The sequence below is a fragment of the Podarcis liolepis genome (assembly GCF_965112155.1).
Source record: "Podarcis liolepis genome assembly, chromosome: 8".
NCBI classification, from domain to species: Eukaryota; Metazoa; Chordata; class Lepidosauria; order Squamata; family Lacertidae; genus Podarcis; species Podarcis liolepis.
In genome coordinates, this window is record NC_139560.1 from 65,801,362 (window position 1) to 65,828,698 (window position 27,337).

General features: G+C 42.1%; 1 protein-coding gene across 3 annotated transcripts in view; it reads right to left on the minus strand.

Annotated features, from left to right (window-relative positions):
- The window catches only part of EXOC2 (exocyst complex component 2), an 85,116-nt gene extending 72,735 nt beyond the window's left edge, over positions 1–12,381 (minus strand). The window contains exons 1-4 of one of the 3 annotated variants that reach the window (XM_083519143.1): positions 12,302–12,381; positions 10,023–10,182; positions 9,054–9,230; positions 8,028–8,154 (exon numbers count right to left, since the gene is read on the minus strand). In XM_083519143.1, coding sequence (XP_083375269.1) covers positions 8,028–8,154; positions 9,054–9,230; positions 10,023–10,140 — 422 coding nt within the window. In that variant the 5' untranslated portion in view covers positions 10,141–10,182; positions 12,302–12,381. Of the gene's footprint in view, positions 1–8,027; positions 8,155–9,053; positions 9,231–10,022; positions 10,183–12,145 lie in introns of all 3 variants that reach the window. The other 2 variants (XM_083519144.1, XM_083519145.1) reach the window with 2 other exon arrangements.
- Positions 12,382–27,337: the final 14,956 nt, after the last annotated feature.

Below are 27,337 nucleotides of genomic sequence, written 5' to 3' on the forward strand. Positions count from 1 at the left end.
AGTTTTCCCCCCCCGCCGGGCATCGGAGCTTCGTTCCGATGCCGCGCGGCGGGAGGAGAAGTTCCCCCCCGCCGGGCATCGGAGCTTCGTTCCGATGCCGCGCGGCGGGAGGAGAAGTCCCCCCCCCCCGCCGGGCATCGGAGCTTCGTTCCGATGTCCGGCGGCGGGAGAAGTCCCCCCCCCCCCGCCGGGCATCGGAGCTTCGTTCCGATGCCGCGCGGCGGGAGGAGGCGTCCCCCCCCCCGCCGGGCATCGGAGCTTCCTTCCGATGGCCGGCGGCGGGAGGAGGTCCGAGGACAGTGGGGAAGACGCGCTGCGCTTCCCACTGTCCCGGAGATTTCCCTATGGGCTGTCGTCTTGCGAAGCAAGCCCATAGGGAAATTCGTTTTGCGAAGCGCCTCCAAAACGGAAAACCCTTTCGTCTAGCGGGTTTTCCGTCTTGCGAGGCGTTCGTCTTGCGGGGTACCACTGTATATCTAAATCACTCAGCAATTGTCAGCAATAAGGATGCCTTCCTTCCTCTATTCCCTGTCCTCCTGCCTTGCTATGGGTCCAAAGGCTATAATGTTACAAATGTTACAAACGTTGCAAAAAATAGACAGCAGAGCTGAATCTTGCTACGTATAAAGGCAATACTTTATTTTGCAAACTTTATTTACTTGCTTACTAAATGTATTAGTTAGTCTCCTGATAGCAAACACTATTCAAATAATAACTATTTCAGTACATATTTAAAATATAAAAAATAAAAAGCAAAATTACAAAAATCCAATGACAATATAAAAACAGCAATTCAACAATTAAAAAGGGAGCTAAAACATTAACAAGAGGTAGACAGTCTTAAATGCTAAGACAGGAAATGGGATTTTTTTAATTAAAAAAAACCTGCTAAAACAGTGGCTGTCAAAGTGGGCAGTAAAAAAAGAACAAAGATTCCACTTGGTCTGAATGTTGTTTTTTGTTTTTTTTAACTGATATTGAAACTTTCAACTGTATTATTTTTAGTTTTGATTTTTTTAGTTTTAATCCTGTTACCCTTAATTTTTTTTAAAATAAACCACATTGGAGGCCATTGTTAGGGCTGAAAGGTGGCATAAAAATGTTTGAATAAATAAGTAAGTAGAAGTCCCTTTAAAAATGAAATAACATTTCAAGATGTTGACTACAGCACCTAGTATCAATTTCTATGCTTCTGGAAGCTAATCACAAAATACACACAGGCTTATGAAAGCATGCCAAAAAGAAATCAAGTGAGACTGTGATAGGATGAGGACCATTGGGCAACGTCCATTAATAAAAACAGAATTGTATTCTGGTAAGTGGTTTGATTATCATAGCTCAGTTTGTCAAACGGACTGGATGACAGTATATGAGACAGTTGGCTCCACTCAAAGTGTGTTATGTTTTCATTGCATTCCACTGTCAAATTAATTTCTAGGACTTGCTTACTGGCTCAAGTACCATAGTCAGCCTGCAACAGTAACAATGGCGAGTCTATGATATCTGTCTTACTTGAGAGGTGAGAGTCAAAATACGGGGTGGCAAACGTCAGCTTGTAACCAAAGAGCGACCATGCTGAGCCGCCTGGAAAATGTGAAATGGCATTATGTATCTAATTTATCTTAAAAACAAAATAAAAGTGTCACATCAAGAAGAATGCAACTTCAAATGCTTTTGGTTTGGCTGGCTCCCCTGGAGGTACAGTGGTGCCTAGCAAGACGAAAAGAATCCGTTCTGTGAGTCTCTTCGTCTAGCGGTTTTTTCGTCTTGCGAAGCAAGCCCATTGACGGATTAGCGCTATTAGCGGCTTATCGGCTTATCGGATAAGCGGCTTAGAAAAAGGGGGGGAAAGGAAAAAACCCCGCAGGAACTCGCAAGACATTTTCGTCTTGCGAAGCAAGCCTATAGGAGATTCGTTTTGCGAAGCACCTCCAAAACGGAAAACTCTTTCGTCTAGTGAGTTTTCCGTCTTGCGAGGCATTCGTCTTGCGGGGCACCACTGTATGTCGAGAGGCAACACCATCTTTAGAATTTTGGGACGTTTCCCCATAAATAGCTTTTCAAAGGGGAATTCACACATGCATGTTCACCACTTGATTTCTTATCACATGACCACTCAACAAAGCTCTATGGTGGAGGAGCTATGACATGATTATCTATGGTAATGAGGATTCCTTATGGATCATTCACATATGGAAGTTGTTGACTCATTACATCATCATTAAGCGATGATACTGATGTTATGAATGAGCTGCCCATGATTTGCAATGCTGATTTATAAACTTCCAACTGAAAAGTTTCTAAAATTAAATTGAAATAAAAGCATTGTGCTTGGGATCATATTGGGAGATCTTTAGTGACTAATCTATTCTACAAATGTAAGTCACTCCTCGGTTCTGCAGTCACTGAGCAGTAAACACACCTTACACCAGAGCTTTCCAAACTTTTCATGTTGGTGACACACTTTTTAGACATGCATTATTTCACAACACAGTAATTCAGTTTTACTAGCAAACTAACCCCTTTCCAGCCCCGGGAGGAGCGCAGGGAGTGTTTGCACAACACAACTACACACTGTTGCTGACACACTAATGTGCCGCGACACACAATTTGGAAAGCTCTGCCTTACACAATCACTTTTTCTGAGATAAATCCAAGTGAAACAAATTAAGGGAGTGTTGTTTAAACCACTGATAAAACTAATCAGATTGATGTACTTTAGACTGCAGTTCCACCATTTGGGTTTAGCTTGCAGATGCTCCTGGATCCATTACTTTTCCTGGATAGTCAAGTGGTGACTATGGATAGATTTCTTTATTTTTAAGGAGATTCGGCTGTTTTGGAAGTTATGGCCTCTTCTGGAGAAGACAGATACAGCAGAGGCTATTCATGTCTTAATTACATGCAGATTTAACAACTGTGATCAGACCAAAAGCCTATCTAGTCCAAAAAGCTGAAAAGTAGGACATGAGGGTAATGGCATTCTCTCAGCGTTCTTTCCTAGCAACTGGGATTCAAAATCATGGGATGATAGCCAATGATGGTCATACTCAGAGCAAACCTACTGAAGTCCATCAACGTAAGAAACTTAAGTCCATTAATTTAAATGGATCTACTCTCAGTAAAGTGTAGTTGGATATCAGCCATGGTGCCTCTAACCCTGAAAGTAAAATATAGTCATCATGACTAGTAACTATTGATAGTCGGATCCTCCATGAATTTTTTAAGGCCCTCTAAGTTGGTGGCCATCAGCACAGTTCATGGTAAATAATTCCAAAGTTCAACTGTGCAACATGTACCGATCCCTTCCAATTTGCTTCTTATTACTGTCATTCCACTCAATGTGCTCTTAAGAAATCACTGAAAATTTGAGTTATCCACAAAACTGAGTATTCAATCATTTGCTTTTTAACTTGGCTTATTGAGTCATAGACAAGTCGGTAACAGGACTATGAAGAGCTGTAAAGAGGATACCAACTGTTGGAGGAGCCATAGTGTTCGGCTAGTTCATCGTACCCATGAAGAACAAGAATTTGCTATGGCTGTGGTTAGGGTTTTTTGGGGAGGGGGGTAGCGTATCTACTTGGAGACCCCTGGCAGGACAGTCCTGGTGGGGAAACCCTAAAGGGGCTGACACCAAAGAAATGACTGCTTAGGGGGGCATTCTTTCACTGTCTGATAAGGCTGAGGCCACTCCCCCATGGCTACTGTTGTGAATGAACTTGATTAGAAATGAGAGACTGGAAAAGGTGGGGGGGAGTGTGAGTTATCCCAGTTTCCAAAAGGAATGCTGGGAATTACATCTGCGCCGAAAGCTGCCTGTGAAAGTGAATGGTGGGTATTTGGATATTTGCTATATTGTTCTGATTGACTGTACTGCCTTGTAGTGTACTAATATTTACTCTGTATTACTGTTATATTTTATATTGGCATTTTGTATTAATATTATGTTCAGCCCCAAAAGCGGTTAAAATATAATCTGTAGCATATAACATGTATGTTTCATTAGTACTGTTTTATAGCTTTTAAGGACAATCCATCTTCTTCCCACCTCTTATCATCTTCCTTTTGTCACGATGATTTCCTCTTTTAAATTCGTTATCAGTATGTTGATAATCTGCAGTGCTTCTTTTATTCTTCTAATCTCTCTTCTCTTTTTATACCTGTCATTGCTATTCTTCCTTGATGCCTCTGCTTGGCTCATCTAAACCCAACTGTGGAGAAGGAACTGCTGGACTTGCCTTTCAGCAGCCTGACCAGTAATTGGCTAGGATGGGATGCCAAAATGCAGGGGTGGGGCTGGCAAGACTTGGAAAGCCTTCAGACTCCTCCTGATGTCTCATAAGCCTCAGAAGTACCGTATTTTTTGCTCTATAAGATTCACTTTTCCCCTCCTAAAAAGTAAGAGTAAATGTGTGTGCGTCTTATGGAGCAAATGCAGGCTGCGCAGCTATCCCAAAAGCCAGAACAGCAAGAGGGATTGCTGCTTTTGCTGCTTTCTGGCTTCTAAGATTCAGAATATTTTTTCCTTGTTTTCCTCCTCCAAAAACTAGGTGTGTCTTATGGTCTGGTGCGTTTTATGGAGCAAAAAATACGGTAATTGTGGAAATGGGGTAAGAAGAGGAGAGGTTTGAAGAAGACAGAGGCTGCCTCTTGAGGAAAAGATAAAGTAGGTGGTAGCCTTGGTTACTTACTTCCCCCTAAGGATGAACAGGGCTCTTGAGGTTGGATGGGAAGACAGAAAAGGAATGCAATTTTTCCTTCTCCCTGAGTCATGGGTTGGGAACCTCTGGCCCTCCAGGTGCTGCCAGGCTACGATTTCAGCCCTAGCTTGGAAACTAGGTGTGAGAATACTCCATTTAAGCAAATGCTTCAGAAGAAACAGTTTAATACTATTGCTTCCCTTGAGAGAATTTAGTTATATGGTGGGATTTGACAGGTTTATATAAGAAGAAATGTAAATCTGTGCCTCACAAATAAAGCTTTTAAAAAGTTATCAGCCACCCAGAGGTAATGATTCTGTGCACAAAGCCACGTAAAATCTATTTAAAAACTAAAACCAGGCAGTTCTACTGGACACTGTCAGTGAAAAGTCCCGTGAACTGGATTCCATAGGATTTTATAGGTCAAGAAGAGCCATTTTAAGTAAATAAAGACTGAATGGCAACCACCATAAACAAACTAAGTAACCATTCACATTCCCCCCCGCCAGACTCATAGGAGCAAACGTTTGTACCAGCTGTATTCTGTTACTCATGCATGCAGAAGACCAGCAGAAAGGACGCTGGAGTAGACTAAACAGGACAAACCCAAAGGTGTTAATAAGGACTTTCTCCAATGGTAGGACAGAGGACAAGGATGGCCTTTGGAAACAGTCCAAAGGACAGCTAATGGCAAATCTGGACCCAGCCTAAGGGCAACACTGATGTGGCAGAACCTCACTTCACTATTGCTGACTGCATCCATATAAGACAGTGGGAGACAACAGAAGGACCTTCAACTGATGGTGAATACAGGGCAAAACCTGATCAAAGCTGAGCACTTTTACTCCATTCAACTGAAGAGCCGAGAGCACAATTAAATCATTGGAAATGTTTTAACGCTGGCCAGATTAGGCCTATGAAGGCATCACCTTGCCTATATTGATATGAAGTTTTCTTTCCTTGTAAGATTTTGACTTCTGATGCTGACAATCAAAATATTTAACTAAACCTGCAGCTAGCTTCCCAGCTGGGATGCTGAATGACAGTCTTCTTGTATTTACATATAAACAAAAAAATAAACTACCTCTGATAAAATTGTCAACTTTGCCTACACAAAAGAGGATTCACACACTCCATTAGGTGGCAGTGTATGCTCAACAAGCTAGACCTTGCAGATGGAAACCATTTTTAAATTTACTAATAAAACGACATGTAGTGCTACTGCGAATATTTCGAGAAATGCCTAGGAATGACATAGTAACTGGACGCAAAGCACACACAGGCTTTGTACTATTATTCCTAGCCAGTCCTAGGCAGATGAAGTATATGTAGGATTGCTCATTACTGTCATATTTTAGGGAATGCGTATTCATGTCAGAGAAGAAAGGAGCTACAAATCAGTTTTATCAGCACAGAGTAACTGCAGTGGCGTAGCATGGGGGGTGCAGGGGGGGCCGGCCGCACCGGGCGCAACATCTGGGGGTTAGGAGGCGCAAATCCACGGGTTAGGGGGTGCTAATTACTTGCCTTGCCCCGGGTGCTGACAACCCACGCTACGCCACTGAGTAACTGTATTGCTCAAAAAGACACAGTCCTATGACACTTTAAATGCAAATAAGTTTATTGTGGTCTGGGTTTTCACAACAAGTCTGAAACCTGAGTGACCTTCTTCTATAGTGGGTGTTGGGAGAGAACAGGCAGCTTTCCTTGTGTGAACTTCCTTAAGTTAATTTTTTAAGGATCCAAGCATTAGCCATTATGGAAGAACGGCTTTCCTGCTAGAATTGGTTCTCCACTGCTGTAGACGTTTGCACTGCTACACATATAGTCCTCTTGGAAATTAAATAAAGTAACCTAATTTATACGGGATTGAACCTACAATACATAGTAACTACTGTCTGCTATATTTAGCAGAAACACTATATCCAGATTAGAAAGATTTTTGTTAAAATTGCTATTGTAGCACTGAGGTCACATGCCAGCCAAAACTACTATGTTGTCATATGTTGTATGTCAATATCCCTAAAGTTAGTTTTGTTGTTATTTTTTTAAAAAGATGAGCACTATTTGCTGTGCTGGTTTATCTGAAAGCCTGCTTTTCTCCGTCTACTGTGCAAGTATTGAGGTTCAGCCTTGATGAGACCTGGAGCTGGTTGTCTCCTCAATGGAAGAGGAGGACAAGGAGCCATCAGCAGACCCCTGTACCACCACTGACCCTAAGGAACTCCTGAACACAGCCATGTCTACCACATGGCCAGATATCTCTATAACCACTGTTCTCGTTCCTAGCTGGTTCCTTCACCACTAGGACTGCAGAAGTAGACAGGACAGTACACCAGACAGGAACCTCAGGGCCGCTGGCGAAGTGCCCAGCTATCTGCATCTACTTCTTCATGGTATGTTCATCTGCAATATTAGAGTAGCACTGCAGCACTTAACTTGCTATGACAGCAAGTGTTTTAAATATATATAAACTGTTTTTTATATGAATGCAACTACTGGAACCTTGGCATAAATGTGGCATTTGTGTATAAAAACACTCAGATTTGTGGTTAGGAAACAAATTAGTATTTCAATAAAAACTAAAAGAAAAAAGACAGATGGATGGAAAATATATTTTTACTCTGCAACTCCTGCTGCAAATCCCAATCTAAACAGAATCACATAAAACTAGCTAGTGCTTTTAACAGCTGATCTCAGGTCATTTGCCACCTCATCCTGTCCTCCCCCACAGCTATTAAAATTGTTCACACTGTATGAAGTCTTAACTAGATTTGTTATGTTTTATTACTGTGAACCACTTTCATATTCCTCTCTGTAAATAAAAAGTGGTGTGGAAATATTTTCATAAATAAAAATATGAACAACACTAATATTCAGTATGTTATGAAAACTAAGGGTTGTAGCCAATGTCAGCCCCACTCAAGAGTTCACGCACTGAAATTAATGAACATGACTAACAGTTCAATTAATTTCAATGAGCCTACTCTGGGTAGGACTTAGTTGGCTAAAACGTGATCTGTTCTGGGGGGTTCCGCTTAGCTGTCAAGAATAGATTTGGGGAGGGACTGGCACACATGCAGGGGGAAAAGACCTGTTGCACATGCAGAAATTCTTGAGTTGATAGGGCATAACCTCAGACAGAAATATACAGTAATTATTCTTCCCATTTCCAGAATAAGAAACTGAAGAAACAATATCTTTCCATGGCAAAGTGAAATCATACTATAGTCTTGCTTTCTTCAAATCTCACATTCTGAAATATTTTTGAATTCTTACAGGGAAGTCAGGTAAGAATGTAAATTGATACTACTTGGTACTCACTTGTCTATCTCAATACCAAGAGGATTAGCAGGGCGCAGAGACAAAGGGGGCATCCCTTTGTTCCTGTCAGTGCGCATGTCGTAATAGTTAATTTCATCAACCCAGACTGCAGACTGATCCAAGATACCTTGAGAAAACAAAAGAGATATCCTTAGAAAAACAAGCTCTGTCGAGCATCGTGAAGTTCTCATGCACTAAGTCAAAAAGTCCTACAAGTATAAAATGCATACTTAGATAATTGTCTGGGGGAAAATAGGGTAAAAGCAACCTCGAAATCCTGCTCCTAATCTGCCTCTGCAGCCAAAGAGTTACAGAGCAATACGGTTCAGAGGATTTTATTTGGATTTCTCACCTACGACACAAAATATGGTGGGTTGTTGTTGTTTGCTTTCCTGTATCTATACTGCAAAAGGAAAACTTCAACTGGCAAAAATAATACATTTAATTTTGGCTCTACATTCCACCCTGCTTTAAAATGCACACGTGCCCAAATAGCATCAGAAAGATTCAAATATATTTTACGCTATCAAGGGCCGGTATATCATGTATATAATCATATAATCATAGCAGTTTTATTAGAAACTCAGTGGAATGCCCATTGGATACAACAGAACATACTACTATACAGAAGTCCATGAGCTTGAGGTGCTAGTATAAGAATAGCCTAATTTAAAAATTGATCAGCAACCAAGAGAAGCTCAAGTATTTTGAATTCATAAGATTTTACATAGAACAGCTGACGTTCAAAGTCAGAATAAATACTCTACATGGCCCTAGGTTCAATACCAACTTCAAGGACCAGGCATGGATAAAACCTATGCCTGAGACAGGTTGGGTAACTGTTGCCAGTCAGAGTTGACAGAACTGGACTAGATAGGCCAATAGTATAAATCTGTATAAATACAGTATTACGATTTGTTCAAGAAACCCACTTGCACATCCCATGAAGATTTCCTTTTTTACAAAAAAAAATTATTACAGAACAATACTTACAGGAAGAGAAATAAATGGATAATACAACCATACCTATTTTATCAGGTTTCAGGAGTTTAAAAGAAACAGTGGAAGTTCCTTTGCCTCCTGACTTTGTAGTGACAATAATGTCCCCTTTGTCATTCTTAGCTTGACCTACTCGACACACAATTTTGCTGGCAGACATCCATTCAGCAGTCAGAAGACAGTTGTGTCCACAGATTGTCAAGCCTGAGAGAGTCACACAAAGCAGAGGAACAAATGTTGCTTAACAGTGAATATTTTTTATTTTATCATTATCGGGGGAGCCTGAAGTGCTTTCAGCCCACAAACGCATCTCAAGTGTCTTATGCATTCACTCCAGAATTTTTTTTTAAGTGTTGCTCTAAATACATAAACATTAGTAGCCAGTACTGAAATACTCAGTCTTGACTACCGGGTGAAAGTGATGATACAGATACAACACAGCAAGCTTGCTCAAAGAGAACAAGTGGCATGTTACTGTAGTGATTCTAAAAACTGGGGGCGTGAGACACTTGAAGGGGCAAATTAAATTTCCCCTGGCAGAAAACCTTTCACTGCATCCCTTCTGACCCATCATTTCAACATGATCTGAGAAAAAGGAAGCTCAGGAAGAAATACCGCAACAATACTTCCCCTGGGCTGGACTCAACTAAGCAGTTCTGCAACAGGGCTCCCCCCTCTTCCCCATCCCTCAAATTGGCTCCAGAGGTGTCAGGAGAACCCCCAGAACGGCACATGGGGTGAGAGGGGTTGTTCTGTCATGCAAGTGGAAATACTCGAGCTAACTGAACGTTTGTTTTAGCACAACACTGAATTCCTCCCCTGGTATTTAGGAAAGATCTCTTCAACTTCATGAAGAAAAACCAACAACATTTTATTGTCTATCAAGTGTTTTCATAATACCACTACTGTAAATTATCAGCAACTGCACATTTCCAAATAAACTCTGCTGGGTGCATAGTACTGCCATCGAGACGGAAACAGCTTTCTTGACTTTACCTATTAGATCTGTTGGGCCCATTCCCAAGTTCTCTCCTCGAATTGTGACCTTTGTCCATGAGATGCCTTCATTGGGAGAAATGCCCGTCACAAGAGGGGGCTTGCGTGCATGAGACATTATAGCTTTCTTCTTTGATGAAAGACTGATATATTCAGCAGTCTAAATCAGGGAGAAAAGTGAAATGTTGACATCGCACCAATTACGATAAAACCTAGAAACGCTCAATTGCGTGATTTAAAATGGCTTGCTAAGGTGTGTTTAATTCTTAAGTGCTGATGGTTCCTAAGGAATATCAAGATGAAACTTCTCAACTTTCGAATTAGGGCTGGGTCAGATGCATGGGGGCGCCCATCTGAAAACCCTGGGAGCTCCCAGGATCGCTGCCAGGCTCCCAGCCAACGCTGTCTGTGTGAACCACTAGCTCCATGTGGGTGGCCTGTACACAAATGCCCTGATTCCTGCTATACCGGTTGGACATTCAGATCCACACCCATGATGAGAATTAGGAATTAAAGTTCTATTTACTTGTGTCAGCAACTCCAATGGAACTACTTTTACGGCAACATTACCATATTGGGCATTAAGTTTGTTTTCAGAGATATCTGAAAGGAACCATGAGCCAAAATGATTCACATCAAAAGCAAGCATGAAATTACCTGTCAAAGTGCCCTTCTTTCTACAGGATATATCTGGGTTGGGCAGACTTCAGGTGTGCACTATTGCAGTGTGCAAGATGGGGCACCACAACTGCACCATTGTTCTGCATGTGGCAGTGCCGCTGTTACTTGGGAGTACGGTAGCAAAGGATGCAGGAAGCAGTGGAATGGTAGTAACAGGTGAAAGCATGCCTGCTCCAGCCATCCGAATGCTTCCCCTGCCCTTGTCACTGCATCCAGCAAGTGGCAACACCATCACTGCCTGGAGGGTGGCATAGCAGCGGTGGTCCACCTTATGTACTGGGCTTAGGGTCTTATACTAGAAAGACAGATACGCACACTAAAAAGAGCCTGGTTCAAAAGACTTGCACTTGGAATTAAATCAATTTGAGTACTAAATTTATTTAATTCTGTAGTGTAACTTAGGGCATGTGGGGGGCATTATTTAATTCCTGCTATTTTTAGCTTAAGTTTGGAATCAGAAACCTTGCAGATCTACTGCAAATCACCCAGGCCTTCTGCACTAGGCAAACTTAACGGCCAGACATTGGCTTGAAAAGGTGACAGGAGCAACCCATGGGCATGACCCCCATGCTCAAGGCAATGGCGGCAACAATAAACTGCTTCAAGGCTCAAATCCTTCACTAGCTTACTCCAGAGTAAAGCCTCACTGAGCATGGCGTAACAGTACATTTGAGTGAAGCAAGGTTAGGATTAGGCATTGCAAGTGCTGGATCAAGTACAGCCGTACCTTGGAAGTTGAACGCCTTGCGAGATGAACCTTTTGGCTCCCAAACTCTGCAAACCCAGAAGTGATTGTTCCAGTTTGAGAATGTTATTTGGAACTTGGAACATCCGATGCGGCTTCCGATTTGCTGCAGAAGGTTCCTGCAGTCAATCGAAAGCCGCACCTTGGTTCCTGAATGTTTTGGAAGTCAAATGAAAGGATTCTGTTTGGCTTCCAAGGTATGACTGTACAAGGAGGCTGAACCAGAACATGTTTCATGCATGCTGTCTGAGTTGTGACACTAGGCTGGCCGTGACCCATGATAGCCTGGTGGCCCAGAAAGCCCAAAGCGCATGGTGGCATCCCAAGGCTCACCTACAAGCCGGCCAGTGGGGTATGCATGTGTGGTGGGTGTGCTTGTATTATTGTTGTTGTTGTTATTATTTCATAATATGAATAATTATTTCATATTATTATTATTGCATGCTTGTATTATTATTTCATATGTGTGTGTGCCTGCATTGTGTATTATATATATGTGTGTGTGTGTATATATGTAATATATATATATGTATGTATGTATTGCCCTTCATCTGAAGACCTCAGGGCGGTTCACAGCGTAAAAATACAAGATAAAAACAGAAAATGCAAAATACAAACAAAAAACCCCTCCCAGTTAACTCCCTTCCCCCACCCTCTTCCTTGGCAAAATAAAATAATATAAAAATAAAAGCCCCACCCAACCAGTCAGCCGGGCTTTCCCTCAGCGCCCTCGGCTGAGCTGGAAACGGAGGTGGCGGAGAAGGACCCTCTCCCAACCGTCAACCGCCACCTGAGGCAGGAAGCCTGCAGCCGCCGCCCCGCTCCCTAAAACGCCACTCAAGCAGAGACCTACCTCCCGCCGGAAGAGCAGCTGGCGGAAAAGGGGCGGAAGGAGCGCTACGCAAGTGACGCGACGGAGCGGAGGCCGACGCACATGACGTAACCGGGCGAGCGCCGGCTGGCTGGCTAAGCCGGCGCTGCCACTCAGCCGTCCGCAGCCAATGGTTCGCGAGAGGAGGGAGCGGCAGAGTTCTTTGCCCCACCCCTCCTCCTCGCTCCTTTCCATGTCCCTCGCCAGGGTCGAGCGCGCGCGTTATATCCGTGCAAATTGAGTTATTGCTGCTTCTCCTCTATCTACCTTGTGGCAGAATAATACATTTCCTTTTTTTATTATTATTCGTTCAGTAGCAAAGCATTCAGAAAACAATTGTCCTTATGCTGTTGGTTCAGGTATGCTACCCCAGATTTCAGTATGTTATTTCACTGTTAGCTTGTTAACACTGCGGTATTTGCAGTGCTCCCTCCACGAGAGGCTCTGGACGGAAAGTTCACAGCGCAATGTGGTTGTTTCAAACAAGGCGAGGAGACAGGTCGTTGAAGCTAGGAGGGCGGCAAGTGCTGCAATTTGCAAAACCATCTACTGTACCCTGGTGACCTGCAGAGTTGCCAACCTTCCTCCCAGATTGCTGCAATTTAGGGGCAGTGGGGTAGTGCAGGGATAGAATTCCTCTATCAGTGCAAGTTACAGGTAGGTAGCCGTGTTGGTCTACCGTAGTCGAAACAAAATTAAAAAAAAAATTCCTTCCAGTAGCACCTTAGAGACCAACTAAGTTTGTTATTGGTATGAGCTTTCGTGTGCATGCACACTTCTTCAGATACACTGAAACAGAAATCAGTACAACATGACCCCATCTGATTTGCTCAGCGTGGCTTGTTTCCCTACTTGTTAATATTTATTTAGAACATCCAACAATGTGCAAGGAGCTTCCTGTAACTATAGTCCAGACTCAGAGCGTTTACACACAGGGGCGATGTTAAAACTGATGCAAAAAATAAATAAACTAATGTTGTTGATCTGATACTTTCAGTGGGGTGTGTGTTTGTGTGTGTGGAGATTGCAACTTTCTAACCTATTGAAAGTTTGAAACTCTGGCGACAGGCCAAAGTGTAAGAACATGAATACTGTGCAAGGAGCACAAATTCAGTGAATTACCCGAGTAAAAGACATCCTTATGCACAGTAAGACATGTTGGGAGAACAATAATCCTAGGGTCAAAAATAAAGGCCCAAACTATTATTATTATTTTTAAAAGCAATATTAATATGAAGGAAATTATATGCTGAAGATTTATTTTCTCCGTATTTATTTTTCCCCCCAGTTCCACTTTCCCCTTAGTCTATAATGCCAAGGCATTCAGGTGATGCACTGGAATTAAGAATATACTAGACAGTAATATTAGAAAATATTGCAGCACGCTTTATTGGATTTCAGAAGCTGGCACACTCTGCCTCTTTCCATTACAGTATGAATTCATGTAATAAAAATGCTGAGCCTCCCAAAATCTAATATTTCTACTCAGGTATTTCCGTGCTTATTGCAGAACACTTAAAAAAAAAAAACTGCACTGGAATGATGAGCATGAAGAAAAGACTCAAGAGCATTATAGTGCTTTGAGTTTGACCAGTGTCCATTATCAGCAAAATAAGTAAATTTAAAAGAAGCAAAGCTTGGGCAATGAAAACATTGTGTTTACATTAGGACTGTTACACAATAATTACATCTTTGATTGCTTAATATATTTATCAATTGATTAAATTTGCATATGAGAAAGCAGTACATCTACAAAAAAGTATTGTTTTTAAGAAGATGTCGGGACGTGGGTGGCGCTGTGGGTTAAACCACAGAACCTAGGACCTGCTGATCAGAAGGTTGGCGGTTCTAATCCCCGTGACAAGGTGAGCTCCCGTTGCTCGGTCCCTGCTCCTGCCAACCTAGCAGTTCGAAAGCACATCAAAGTGCAAGTAGATAAATAGGTACCGCTCCGGCGGGAAGGTAAACGGCATTTCTGTGTGCTGCTCTGGTTCACCAGAAGCGGCTTAGTCATGCTGGCCACATGACCCGGAAGCTGTACGCCGGCTCCCTCGGCCAATAAAGCGAGATGAGCGCCACAACCCCAGAGTCGGTCACGACTGGACCTAATGGTCAGGGGTCCCTTTACCTTATGCATGAGGGGAGAATTGACTTGAACACAGGCTGAGCAATTTCTGACGGCTTAGCCCCTCTCCCTGGTTTTAGAGGCCATCCATGGGAACCAGTAAAGAAAGACTGTCTTCACCATGGACTGAGCAAAGTTCAACTGCTCAGTGTCTTGCTGCAAGTGCTGACCTCCACAGCAACAAAGCAAAGCTGATTTGTGCAGCGTTCATCCTCAATGTGACAGGAGAACAGCCTTTGGGTGTTGCTTCAGCAACAGTCAGACTTCGAGCTATCCCTATGTAAGAGCAGCCGTTTTGTCCCAGTTGCAAGTGAAGGAGACCGGTTGTACTGGGGCTTCTGCTATAGAGTCCTCTGAGTCAGAGGATGGCAATACAACATCCTTAGGCTGGTGGGGTACTGGCACCAAGGTATAGTCTTGTGGCAGTGCTTCTGTCTGCAATTTCTCCTTCGACCCCACATCCTTGAACTCATCTGCTGAAGAGGGGGAGTTTGACTCCAAGGCTGTGATACTCAACTAACTTCAAAGAAACTCAGTGGGCCTCCTGTCCCACTGGCAACACCAGGGAGGACCAAGAATGAGTGAGAAATGTTTGGGTCTGAATTTAAATTCTTTCTTTCTTGGTATTTTTTTTAGTTGTTAAATGCATGAAATCGCATTTTGGTCAGTACGGAGGTCTTAAATGTATTCTGTCTTCTGTTGATATTGTAGTGATATGGAAAGCACTTTGGGGTCTTCTTAAACATAAATGTGTATAAACACTGCTAATAAATGTTATTTCTGAGTATGGGTCAAAAAGTTTTTAAACGTGATTGAATTGTGCAAATATTTTGTAAGCTGCTTTAAGAACCACATAAGGATAAAAGTGTTCTGAATGAGTGAGTCTTAGAAAGCATTGTCTTAAAAAATACAGTCCCCCTGCTGTCTCATGTTTTAAAAGTGTGATACCTATATGGCATTATTATTGCTTTACTTCTTATGTAACTGGTTTGCTGAACAACACAACATCCATTCCAACTGGCCATTATAAGAACAAAGCAAGCTGCTTTAGACCGACTGATCTGCCCATCTAGTTCAGTATTGTCTATACTGACCACTGAGCTATGACCCTTCCCCAAAGAACTTATATTTAACTTTGTTAAACTAAGATTTGATGACTGTTTGCATTTTTTCTCCCCTCTTCCCCCCACCCCTGTGTGTCATGTCACAGGCAGGGACTGAAACAGTGAACCATTTCACTTCTTCCAAGCTGTGATCTGAGATCACTGCAGATAATACAAGAACAAATTAAGGAAAATTAGAATTCAACATAAATGCAGAAATATAGTAGACACAAGTTAAAACAGTAAGGCACTTCCCCCCTCCACCTCAATACTTTTTTTTTAAAAAAAATGTTGGTGATATTCCTTAATCCCTTTGGAGAGCTTTAGCCCACAGATTTGCAAGAGCCTTCACCACTGCTATGAATATTACAGCCTTCAACGCTGCATCAATAATACTAAGTTCATTCCTGCAAGTCTGCCAGAAAAGACTAGGAATGAATAAGCTAAACAATGCTGGAATTCCAAGTCATATTAAGAGTGAATGCATGTTTATTTGAATAATGAAAGGAGACTTGTCATTTTAAACAAGTATTGGTCATGAATGTTACATTTGGTTCAAAAAAAAATATATTCTCAAATATCTCTAAGCTACTTAAAATGAAAAGATAAGCACGCATAAAGAAACAGTCTAAATAACTAAAGGTTAATTTGCCTTATCTTGTCGTAACCGGCATTCACATCAAGCAAATATTAGCAAATGACAAGTCAATTTTGAATAGGTTTTTTTTGTTTTGTTTTTCAGTACAATCCTCTATATCTCTACTCAGAAGTAAGTCCCATTGAACATATTTCCAGGTAAGCAAGTATATAAGGTTGCGGCTTTATTCTAGCATTCCTAATGTGCTTTACTATCCCAATAAACAGGCCTTTGAAGCAGTTTACGGTATAATATCAATACGTACAATAAATAAGAAAATAAAAGCAGATTTCTGGCATTTCACCAATTCTAAAGCAGTGAGCAAATTAAAATGTAAATTAATGGGAAAGGGTCAAAATATGAATATGAGATTGCACAACTTGAGGTTCATTGCATGACCCAAATAGATCTGGAATCTAGATTACAATTTTGTATGTCACAGCTAAACACACACACACACACATACACACACACGTCTTTAAAAAGACCTGCTGTATCAGACTTCATAGCTACAGTACATATTACCAATATCTTAAAATTCCTGCATTAAATAACCCACAAAAAGTACATCTTCCAGGATTCAGAGACAGAGAGAGAAAAAGAGAGAGGGAGATCCTATCTTGACATAGTAAAACCAAAATAATCACAGCACTCAGCAATGCCATTAACATTTCTGAGTCACAGGGGATTAGCAGGCTGGACTTGAAGCAGATGCTGCAAAGGCACTTGGTCGAGGAGTTCAGCGCATATTTCAGACTGCGCCGCAGCTGTGAGGGATTGCTGCCACTAACTGTGGAATCAAGCTCAGGAGAAACTCTGGGCACAGTTCCGGCATCCGAAATAAATTAAAGTAAACAGAGTTGCTCTCTCTCATCCACCCTGTTAGCAGCCTCTCGGCCAAGCTGGAGACCACACACCCAGACCACACAGCACCAGCTGAACTCACTCGCACGCAACATCAAGAGGCTGTCACTCAGCTGAGGTACCGGCAGGGTGGGGGGTGGGAAAGTGTGTGTGTATTTAAGAAAGCTGCTTGTCGCCGCCTCCTCCTATCTGTACAGCTGGCCTGAGGGCTGTGTGGTTTGGCGAGGAGGGACGTGGGGATCCTCGGGCCTTGCTGAGAGCACACACTGACGGCGGTCATGGCCTTTTGTCGTGATATCTTGGGCGCCTCCTGGCATCAAACTCGCAAGAGCTTCCGCTTAATGACTGCCCCATCACAGGTTCTTATAAGAACTGATCATGTCCATTTTAATGGATGTGAGTTCTTCCTCAGATATTACAGAAATGACCATTAGAGAGAGCTAGCGCAGCATAGGAGGAAAGGGACTTCGGCATGAGCTAGGAAGTCCTGGTTCAAACTTTGCTTCTAGTCTGACACTAATCTGGACATGAAAAGTGGGGCGCTGCAACAGAATATGGCAGTATGTTGTGTTTGTGATCAGGATTCCAGACATTCATTCCATTTCCCTTCTTAGCCTGCACAGTTTTGCTCTTGCCCCCCACCCTTCAATGGTCAGTGAGCATTTCATATCCACCGCTCAGTCTTTGGGCTATTTGTCTATCTCCATTTTGAGGGTTTTCTCTCCATTGCTGAGCAAAGATGGGGTGTTATATATGCCCAGCTGTAGCTAGATTAGAATCCTGGAGTTCTCCATTGGTTCTTATGAGCATTTCTCCCTTATATCCTCAGGACATTAAAAAATATATTATCAGTGTGAACCAGGAAATGACTTACCCAGACTCTATGCTTTTTACAGCTACGCATCTTTTCCTTCTGCTGTTTTGAAGTCGTTCTGTGGACTCAGTGCTAGCTGGGGAAGACCAGTAGCCAGGAATATGTTCCACCAGCTTCGACTAGTGCACCAACTGTGGCTCTATCTGTAGAGGTCAGGCCTAGCCCCAGTGACTCATCTTCTAGTCACTATTAGGCTTGGCTAGTTGTATGTGCTCTATGTGAGGGCATCTTTGAAGATGGCTCAGAAACTTCTGCTGGTTCACAGGTTCACAATGCAGCAGTCAGAAAGTTCTGTCAGTGGGGCAGTTCAATCCTGTAGGACTATTATTATACCAGCTTCTCTGGCTTTTGGAGCATTTCTGAACCCAATTCATAGTGCTGGTTTTATTACTTGTATTATTATACAGTGGTACCTTGGTTCTCAAACTTAATCTGTTCCGGGAGTTTGTTCGGCTCCCAAAACTATTCGAAAACCAAGACACGGCTTCCAATTGGCTGCAGGAGCTTCCTGCACTCAAGCGGAAGCCATGGAAGCTGCGCCGGACATTCAGCTTCCGAAAAACGTTTGCAAACTAGAACACTTACTTCTGGGTTTGTGGTTTCTGGGAGCCGATTTGTCTGACAACTAAGCTGTTCGACATCCAAGGTACCACTGTATATTTATTTATACCCCTCTTTTCCCCCTGGTGGGACTCAAGGCAGCCTACAGATAAAAAAAAGAGAATCACTAAAAACATAGAAATGACAATAGTTTAAAAGCAATTAAACATTGATAGAATTAAAACTGCATACACATATAAAATGTTTTAAATACACAAATGATTACAATAAAAACAGCATGGCACGAGCCCTTTCATTAAAACCAGTCAGTTCCCAATCTTTACCTATTGGTGAAAGGACAGCAAAGAGGGAGCCAGTTTAGCTTCTCCAGGGCACATGTTACAGAGTCTGGGAGCAGCCACTGAGAAGGCCCTTTAGAGGTTTTAACCTTTAAAGTCTTAAATTATTTGAACTGGAGCTATTTGAAGGGCTGCCTGCATATACTGTATATATCAGCCTGCCAGCCCATAATATCTACAACAGAGTCCTTTCTCAACTGTCTGCCCCTCAGATCAATGAAGTTTTCAGGGATGAGGGGAGGACCTTTTCTGTGGTGGCCCCAGCGCTCTACAACTCTACCAGTAACCCCCGGAGATGGCCACCTAGATTAGTCATTCCAAAAGGCCTTGAAGACTTACCTATTTCAGATGGCACGCACAAGAGCTGTATTTTCTTTTTGATTTGGGCATTCTTCTGTATTCTCTGAACAGCTAGTTTTGTGGAAATCATGTTTTACATTATAGACTGGGTCTTTTTATTACTGCCAGGGAGATTTGTAGTAATGTTATTTGCTTTTATGCTTTGTTCTATTTTTATTATTATTATGTAAGCCTCCCTGAAAGATTTTTATTATTATTATGTAAGCCTCCCTGAAAGATTTGTATTCATGAAAGTGGCCTATAAGTATTTTAAAATAAATGAAATAATAACTGTACAAAGTCATGATGTGTCGGCATGTTTTCAGGAGTAAGATCTGGAGATCATATTTACAATGCATGGTGGACGTTGTCAGACATGCTGTTTATTTTGTATAAGGGTACCCCCTTAATGGTTACAAATTGGAATTGCAACTTTATATGATAACTTGTATGTTAAAGCACTGGTGGAGTGCTAAAGCAACAATAAATTCAACTGAAACGTGCATATTTTCAAGTTTAATAAAGAGATTTGTGCAACACAATTCTATGCAGGTTTATCCAGAAGTACGTCCCACGACATTCAGTGAAGTATATTCACATATGCATTACAGAAGCTGTCACACAAATTTTATACATGGACTGTGTACAAATGAAATTTAAGGTGTTGCTTTTGTAACAAACCAGCACTTGCCTACCTGAATATTTTGACTGGAGGTGAATGGGATGGTGAAAGCAAACTGTTCTTAAGCCATGTAAAAACCTTTTTGCTTGAGCTTTGGTTTATTTTTAAGAAAAGGATTTGTTTTTATTGTGATTAAAATCAGTTTCAGTTGCCTTGCTGTAAATCAACCCGTCCTGTTACACATAAAAGGAAAGATCATATTAAATGCAATATTAAAGGCATATCCCAGTGAAAATATACATGACCTTGGGTAGAGCTCAGAAAGCAGGATGGTCATAGATAGGGACTGAAAAACAGGCTTATCAATCCATGGGAAAAAGGACTAATTTCTAGCAAACTGCTTGTTAGAAGCTCGAAGTGACAAGCGAATCCTGAACATCTTTTGGGTGGCTTTCCTATAGTAAAATGTTTTGGCTACATGTTTTAATAAAGAATGGATAAAAACGTTGCAAACCAGCTTCATGTCACAAGCCCCCACAGATACTCAGCCTGAAGACTAGGGCATCGCAGCCATCAACAGTACCATTGTTTTCTATAACCTAGGTTTTTACTTAGTGGTTTTAAGAGCTTTTTAGAAACTGCCCTGTTTATTTCCGGGACTGTCTAGCCAACTCTATTTAAAACCATGTCCATATCACCCTTCCCAGTTAATACAACATGGCAGGAAGCTGGAAGAGTTATGGATAAAATTCTTCTTTTCATCTCCAAGTAAGAGCAGCATGGACATAAGAGGAGTCCTACTGGATCAGGGCAAAAGCCTCTCTAGTCCAGCATTCTGTTCCCACCGTGGCAAATCAGATACCCATGGGAAGTCCGCAAACAGAACTTAAGCACAACAGCGCTGTCTCTGTGTCAAGACTCTGTCAAGGCTTCGAGAAAACCATTCCTCCCCCGGTTGCAGCAAGGGCAGAGAAAACAAGGTATAGTCCTTTTTAATTGAGTTTTATTTAATCTTAATAATGGGAGGCAAAAGAACACAATACTCCTTAACAATGGCATTGCTCCAAACTGGGCTCCTCCTCCCGCCTTCCTAGTAACAGCATCTCCCTTTACGGTGGCTGCTTGTGGCCCAAAATCTCTGATTCCGTTGTTACTGCACACTTAATGAACACTGAGTTCTGGGAGAAGGGGGGTCAGAAATACTCTCTAGTGACAACGTGTCAGCTGGCTGCCCTGTCACAATCCCCCCACTTCTTCTAACACTTCCCAACTCTTTTGTTCATCTATCTCTGAGCTGTGACCTTCCTCAAACCCCTGCTGTAAATCAATACTGCATTCCTCTTCTCCTGTAGCGTCAGGAGAAGTGGTCTCGCCCTCTTCAGTCCAATCCCTAACACTCTGTCTGTGATTTCTAGCCATTTGTATTCAGAGGTGTACATTCTGTAGCCACCGCCCAAAAAAGGAAGCAAGAAGAATTATCGACGATTGAAGAATGGAGAATGAAGTTAATGGACTATGCAGAACTAGATAAACTAACAGGAAGGATTCGAAACCTGCGGGACCATAAATTCACAGAAGACTGGAGTAAATTTACGGACTACTTGAAAAGTATTTATGAAGATCAGACGACGTTTGTAGGTTTGCAAGACATTTTGTGAGGAGTATTATTGGAAGTATTGCAAAAATGAAGAAGCGGAAGGATGATTTTTTAAGAGATGTAAAGGCAATATAAAGTTAAGAAATGCATAAGAAGTGGTTAAAACGGTGAATCATCAGAGGTGCTGATGGAAGTCTAAAAAGATTGTATAAGTGATAGGTTTTGTGGTACATTTTATAATTTATATGTTAATATATATATATAGAGAGAGAGAACATACTGTAGCCACCATTATTCTCCATTAATTTATCTAATCCTTTTTTTTAAGGCCGTTCAAGTTGGTGGCCATCACTGCCTCTTGTGACAGAAAAGTTTAACTATGTTCTGCGTGAGGAAGAATTTTCCTTTATCTGTCCTGAATTTTCTAACATCCGGGTGCCCACAAGTTCTAGGGGGAGAAAAATATTTCTCTATCCACTTTCCTCACACTCTGCATAATCTTATAAACCACTATTGTATCCCCTCAACTCAGTCATTTTAAAAACACTTTAAACGTGGCTTTCCCCAAATAGTTTTGCGAGCTGTAGTTTTTAAGAGTGTCAAGAGTTATTGGGGACTAGAATTCCCAGAGTTCCATGAGAACAGAGGTTGAATGTTAAACCTCTCTGAGAATCGGGACCAACCAGATGCCAATAGAAAGCAGGACATGAACTCAACAACAATCTTCTCACTTGAGATTCCCAGTATCTGGTACCTGTACTCAGAGCCATACTTCCTCCAACACTGGTGGTAGTACATAGCTTCTGTTTATGGACTGTTCAATGTAGGCAACCAGGGAAAGTAAAGGATATCTACTTAGTGCCAGTGGTGCTGTTAAAACAGAAGGGCTGATTTAGCTGTTTTTTGCTGCCTTCCTTTCTTCTTATAGTGCAGGCTACAGCCTGTGCAGTGACTTGTTCTATTTTTATTTATTTTTTACCATTTGAAACCCATTTATACCTTTTACAGTCTTTCTTTGGTAAAACACAAGACTTAGCCCATATTTTGGACACCTCAGCCCCCATCAAAACATCTAGCAATCAATACCCACCAAAGAAGCATCTTAAATGACGGTAGAAATGAAGGAATGGAAACCTTGAGAAGAGTTATCTCCTCACTTAGCATGGCCAGAACAATATGGTCTAACAGTCCATTTATCCACAGCGCCAGAGAAAAAGGCCTTTTGTAGCCTGACTAGAACCCACAGTTCTCACACTGCTTTATCTCACTGGCTTGCAGTCCAGTCATTTCCACCCTCCTCTTCTCTTCAATGCCTTATCTGTGAATCCATGCACTGTTGACCCTGAGGCATTGTTTTTGGAAGCCAAACAAATCCCCCAAAATTGTTCACAAAACCCTGTACAGCTAAAAAGTACTGAATATTGTATTCCACAGATCAGGCAAAAATGTTTTTCCACAGATCAGGAAAGAATGTTGTTCATTTTTTTTGCTGCTATTTTTCTGGCTCGGTACAAACATAGCTTCTGAAAAATACCTTCCATGTACTATTTGCAATTCTAAATTAAAGAAAAAACGCACAAGAGTCTAATGGAAACAATATTCCTGCTGGTGAGGGGTGGGTGATTAATAATAATAATAATAATAATAATAATAATCCTGATGTATTATGCTGAAAACGGAGAAGGAAAACTCTGATCTTAAACCTCCGCTGCCTTGCGGCTATACTCATTTGTGAGAAAGGCTTTGGGAGTAAACCCTGAAGAAAAATCCACACTCGCTGCCTTGCGGTATGTCTTCAGGAGAAGAAAAGGCTAAGCAGTAAACTCTACACAAATCCGGAGTGGAGTCCCTAAGGCGGTTGGATGATGCCTTGTACGCCTTCATCTGCCAAGTCCTACAGCTAAGATGGTGCCAAATCTTTTGCTCTGCTTTCCATTGGCCCAAATCAGTGGGGCCAAGAGGAGGGTCTCATCGTCTAGGTAACCCAGGACCTCCATACACACTGCCCCGGCTTGCACCCCAGAGAGGTCACTTGGGTGCTGCTAACACAGCAAAAACTACACAGGGGGCAGCAGTTATGAGTTACTGGTCTCTGCAGCCACAGCAGGCGCTGTGATTCTCCAGTGATTTGACTTCATCCCAGGAAGTGCACCCCGTTGTCTCTCAAGACATACGGATGCCAACAATGCTGAAAATCAGTGTGCTTTCTTATACATTTAGCATTGTTCCTCTAGAAAGTGAGCCTCCATTTGTAGAGGTTAGGACCATTTTCCCATTCAAAGCTCTGTGTAGTCCAGGCTGGAAGGGGTCCCTGAGCTTTCCCCGAGTCTGGTACAAGAGAGGTGGTTGACATTTTAATATTGTCTAGCTTGGCAATCCTAAATGTAATAATGTCCACCTCATGGGCACATTAATAAATCTGGGATCCACGGGTGGATTGCCCCAGTGACACTGCTTGTTATTCAGAAAAGGTGAAAGTTGCCCAAAGGAGGTGGTTGCTGCTTACAAACAGAAACCAGACAAAGAGACTAGATGGCCCTTGATTTGATCCAGCAACACATAAGAACATAAGAACAATCTTCAAGCCTGAAGACTAGAAATATGTAAAGATATAGAAAGAATATATAATAGCAAAAGAAACGAAAGAGTCCATAGAACTGTAGATTGGAAGGGACTCTTGAAATTGAGTTCAACCCTTGAAATTGAGGAATCTCATCTAGATCATACATGACAGATGGCCATCTAACCTCTGCTTAAAAACCTCCAAGGGAGTAGAGCCCCCCACCTCTTATGGGGGCCTATTCCACTGTCAAACAGCCCTACAGCCAGAAAGTTCTTCCTGAAATTTAGTTGGAACCTCCTTCCTTGTAATTTGAAGCTATTGGTTTGGGCCCTACCCTCCAGAGCAGTTGAAAACCAGCTTGCTCCATCCTCCGTGTGACAGCCCTTTAGATATTTGAAGATGGCTCTTTTTCCTTTTTTTGCCACATCTTGAAGAGATCCACCACCGAAGAAAATGGACTCTTCTGAGCACATCCAAGTCAATTTGCTCCAATGAAACCATACTTATTTAAATGCCAAAGTTACGATAGATAAATGTATTCTGTGCTGTCAGTGGCATACAGAGAGTGAGTATCTGTGTCCTGCTATGCCAGCAATGTCAGCAACAGCTTACTGTCCCAGCTTAAGGTATGTAGATTTGCATGAACATGCCTCACTCTGACAAGTACAACATAGCAGAGCTTTTTCAAATATTAATATAAAACAAAAGAAGTATTTCATATGTTGGAAAAACACATAGGATTAAAGGAAATGGTGCTAAGGGAGGAGGAACCCATAAGAAGCTATATAGAAGTTCTTTTTTAATGATGCACTTGAAAGCCAGATTTCCAAATATACTGTCCCAAATGGTTTCACACCAAAATTTTGTGGAATAACGTTTTGGAAAAAATCAACCATGCCTAGTCCACACTACTCGGGTTTCCTGGCAATTTTGTAAAACTTAGAGCAGGAGGGAGCAAAAGACTGGATATTTTTTTATTTTTTTTGGAGGGGAGGAATGTATACCCATTGAAACTTGCAGAGGATCCCTATTGCATCATCCTGAAAGCCCAAAACACATTTTTTAAAAAATAAAAAAATTCCTTCCAGTAGCACCTTAAAGAAAGCAGAGTGTATCTGAAGAAGTGTGCATGCACACGAAAGCTCATACTTAGTTGGTCTTTAAGGTGCTACTGGAAGGAATTTTTTTTATTTTGACTATGGCAGACCAACACGGCTACCTATCTGTAACTGGAACATTTTTTTTAGAGAGAGCTGAAAATTGGTATGGTAGAGGCAGTGTTAATCTGGGTATAAAGTAATACACATAATAATACGCTTGGCATCCGAGCTTTCAAAATTGAAATTCACGTTAACGCTTAAAAACGAGCATTTGTGCCTCTGGTTCTGCAAGAGAAAAGCAACGCCGATTCCTTATTTTCCTCCGTTATTTTCTAATGGTTTAATCAAAGTTCCATGCCTCATCCTTTTGTCTGTGCTCGCGCACGCCTGGGAGCGCACTTCTCCTCGCGCCGCAGCAATTTTGAAATTGAAACGTTGCACTGCTGAGAAAGTGCCATGAAAATATAACCTACTGCATTCCATGAAAATAAATAAGCAAGGCCACCCAAATTTTCAATTAGTGCTCGGGCAGAATGCAGGAAATGGCTAGAGAGCCGTCAAAGGCTGCCTTAGGCTGGGTCGTGGACACGGAACAGTGACAGGAAGGTTTGCAGCTAGGAATACAGGCTCAGTGTGAAAATGGCTCTTCTCCAAGGAAAACGGCATGCTAATAGGTTGATACCGATTTCCTGAAACATACAGCCCGGGTATTACAAGCTGGAATTTACATTCTGACAAAGGCCGAGCCTCAAAGACTTTGCCTTTCTGTTGATAGAATAACACTAAAAAGTTCAAGCTGCATTATGCGTTTTACGGCTTTAAGCTTCTTAAACATTCAAAGTACAAACCAGGCACATACTTTTTAGCCACCTGAAACAGCAATGGCCGGTCAAGGCTTGTGAAAAATAAAAAACAATGTTAGATCCCAGGGTTGAACGCAGGTCTGCCACTAGTGACCATGTATTTCAGTCCCAACAGGAAAATGCCATCTAAGGTGGCTTCCTTCTGCTACACAGGGCAGATGAACGAAACAATACCCACAAGAGGCAGGAATCTGAGGGAAGCTTGTATCACACAGAGAAAGTTCCAGAATCTTCTTGAAACAATAGAATAGGAAAGATCTCTACGCATTAAATCAATACATTCTGTACCAAAAAAATGCAAACCGTGTCAGTATTTGAGTCCTAACAGGAGATGGGGCAGGAATCTGAGGGCAGGGGGGTGAAATGCCTTGCATACTTGTCTGCATCAAGGTCTGTCTGTGGATGTTCCAGCGTTGAAAGCCCAACAGGTCTGAATACATTTCCCAGCCATGTTTTCCAGGTCATCCAAATATACTGTATTGCCCGATACACTACCTATCCGCTTCACCACCAAAGTCTTTGTCCCTTTCCAAATTTCTAATTCTGAAAAATGTAATCCAGAATTTTCATTTGTGGTCCAAAGCACATTTAATAGATTTGTGCATTTTTATGTAAGCTCGTACCCTCAAACATTTTTTCTGATGAAAATAGGGACGTCCTATTTAACAACAACAACAACAACAACAACAACAATTTTATTTATATGCTCTCCACCTGACTCGGTTGCACCAGCGACTCTGGGCAGCTTCCAACATATATAAAAACATAATAAAACATTAAACATTGAAAAACTTCCCTATACAGGACTGCCTTCAGATGTCTTCTAAAAGTCTGGTAGTTGTTCTTCTCTTTGACATCTGATGGGAGGCCTTCCACAGGGTGGGTGCCACTACCGAGAAGGCCCTCTGCCTGGTTCCCTGTAACCTCACTTCTCGCAGTGAGGGAACTGCCAGAGGGCCCTCGGAGCTGGACCTCCGTGTCCAGGCTGAACGATGGGGGTGGAGACACTCCTTCAGGTATACTGGACTGAGGCCGTTTAGAGCTTTGAAGGTCAGCACCAACACTTGGAAACTATTGCATAGTTACTTATCTCCTTGGCTCGGGGGTCATGTAATTCCATACCCTCTAACATTTCTCCAAGGAAAAAAGGGACATCCTAAGGGAAAGCGGGACATTCCAGGATCAAATCAGAAACTGGGATGGCTTCTGTAAATCTGGGACTGTCCCTAGAAAACAGGAACACTTGGAGGTTGTGTAAGCTCCTTGGCTTGCAGAATTTCAGGTGTTCAGGCTGCAATCTGGTATACATTTAAGTGAGGCCTACTTCTGAACAGTGGACTTTGAGGAAGAGGTCTGATGCCCTTCTCAGCGAAAGGAGCAGGAGGAAACCCCCCACCAAACGCAGCAGGCATGGCTTGCCACATTAAAGTGA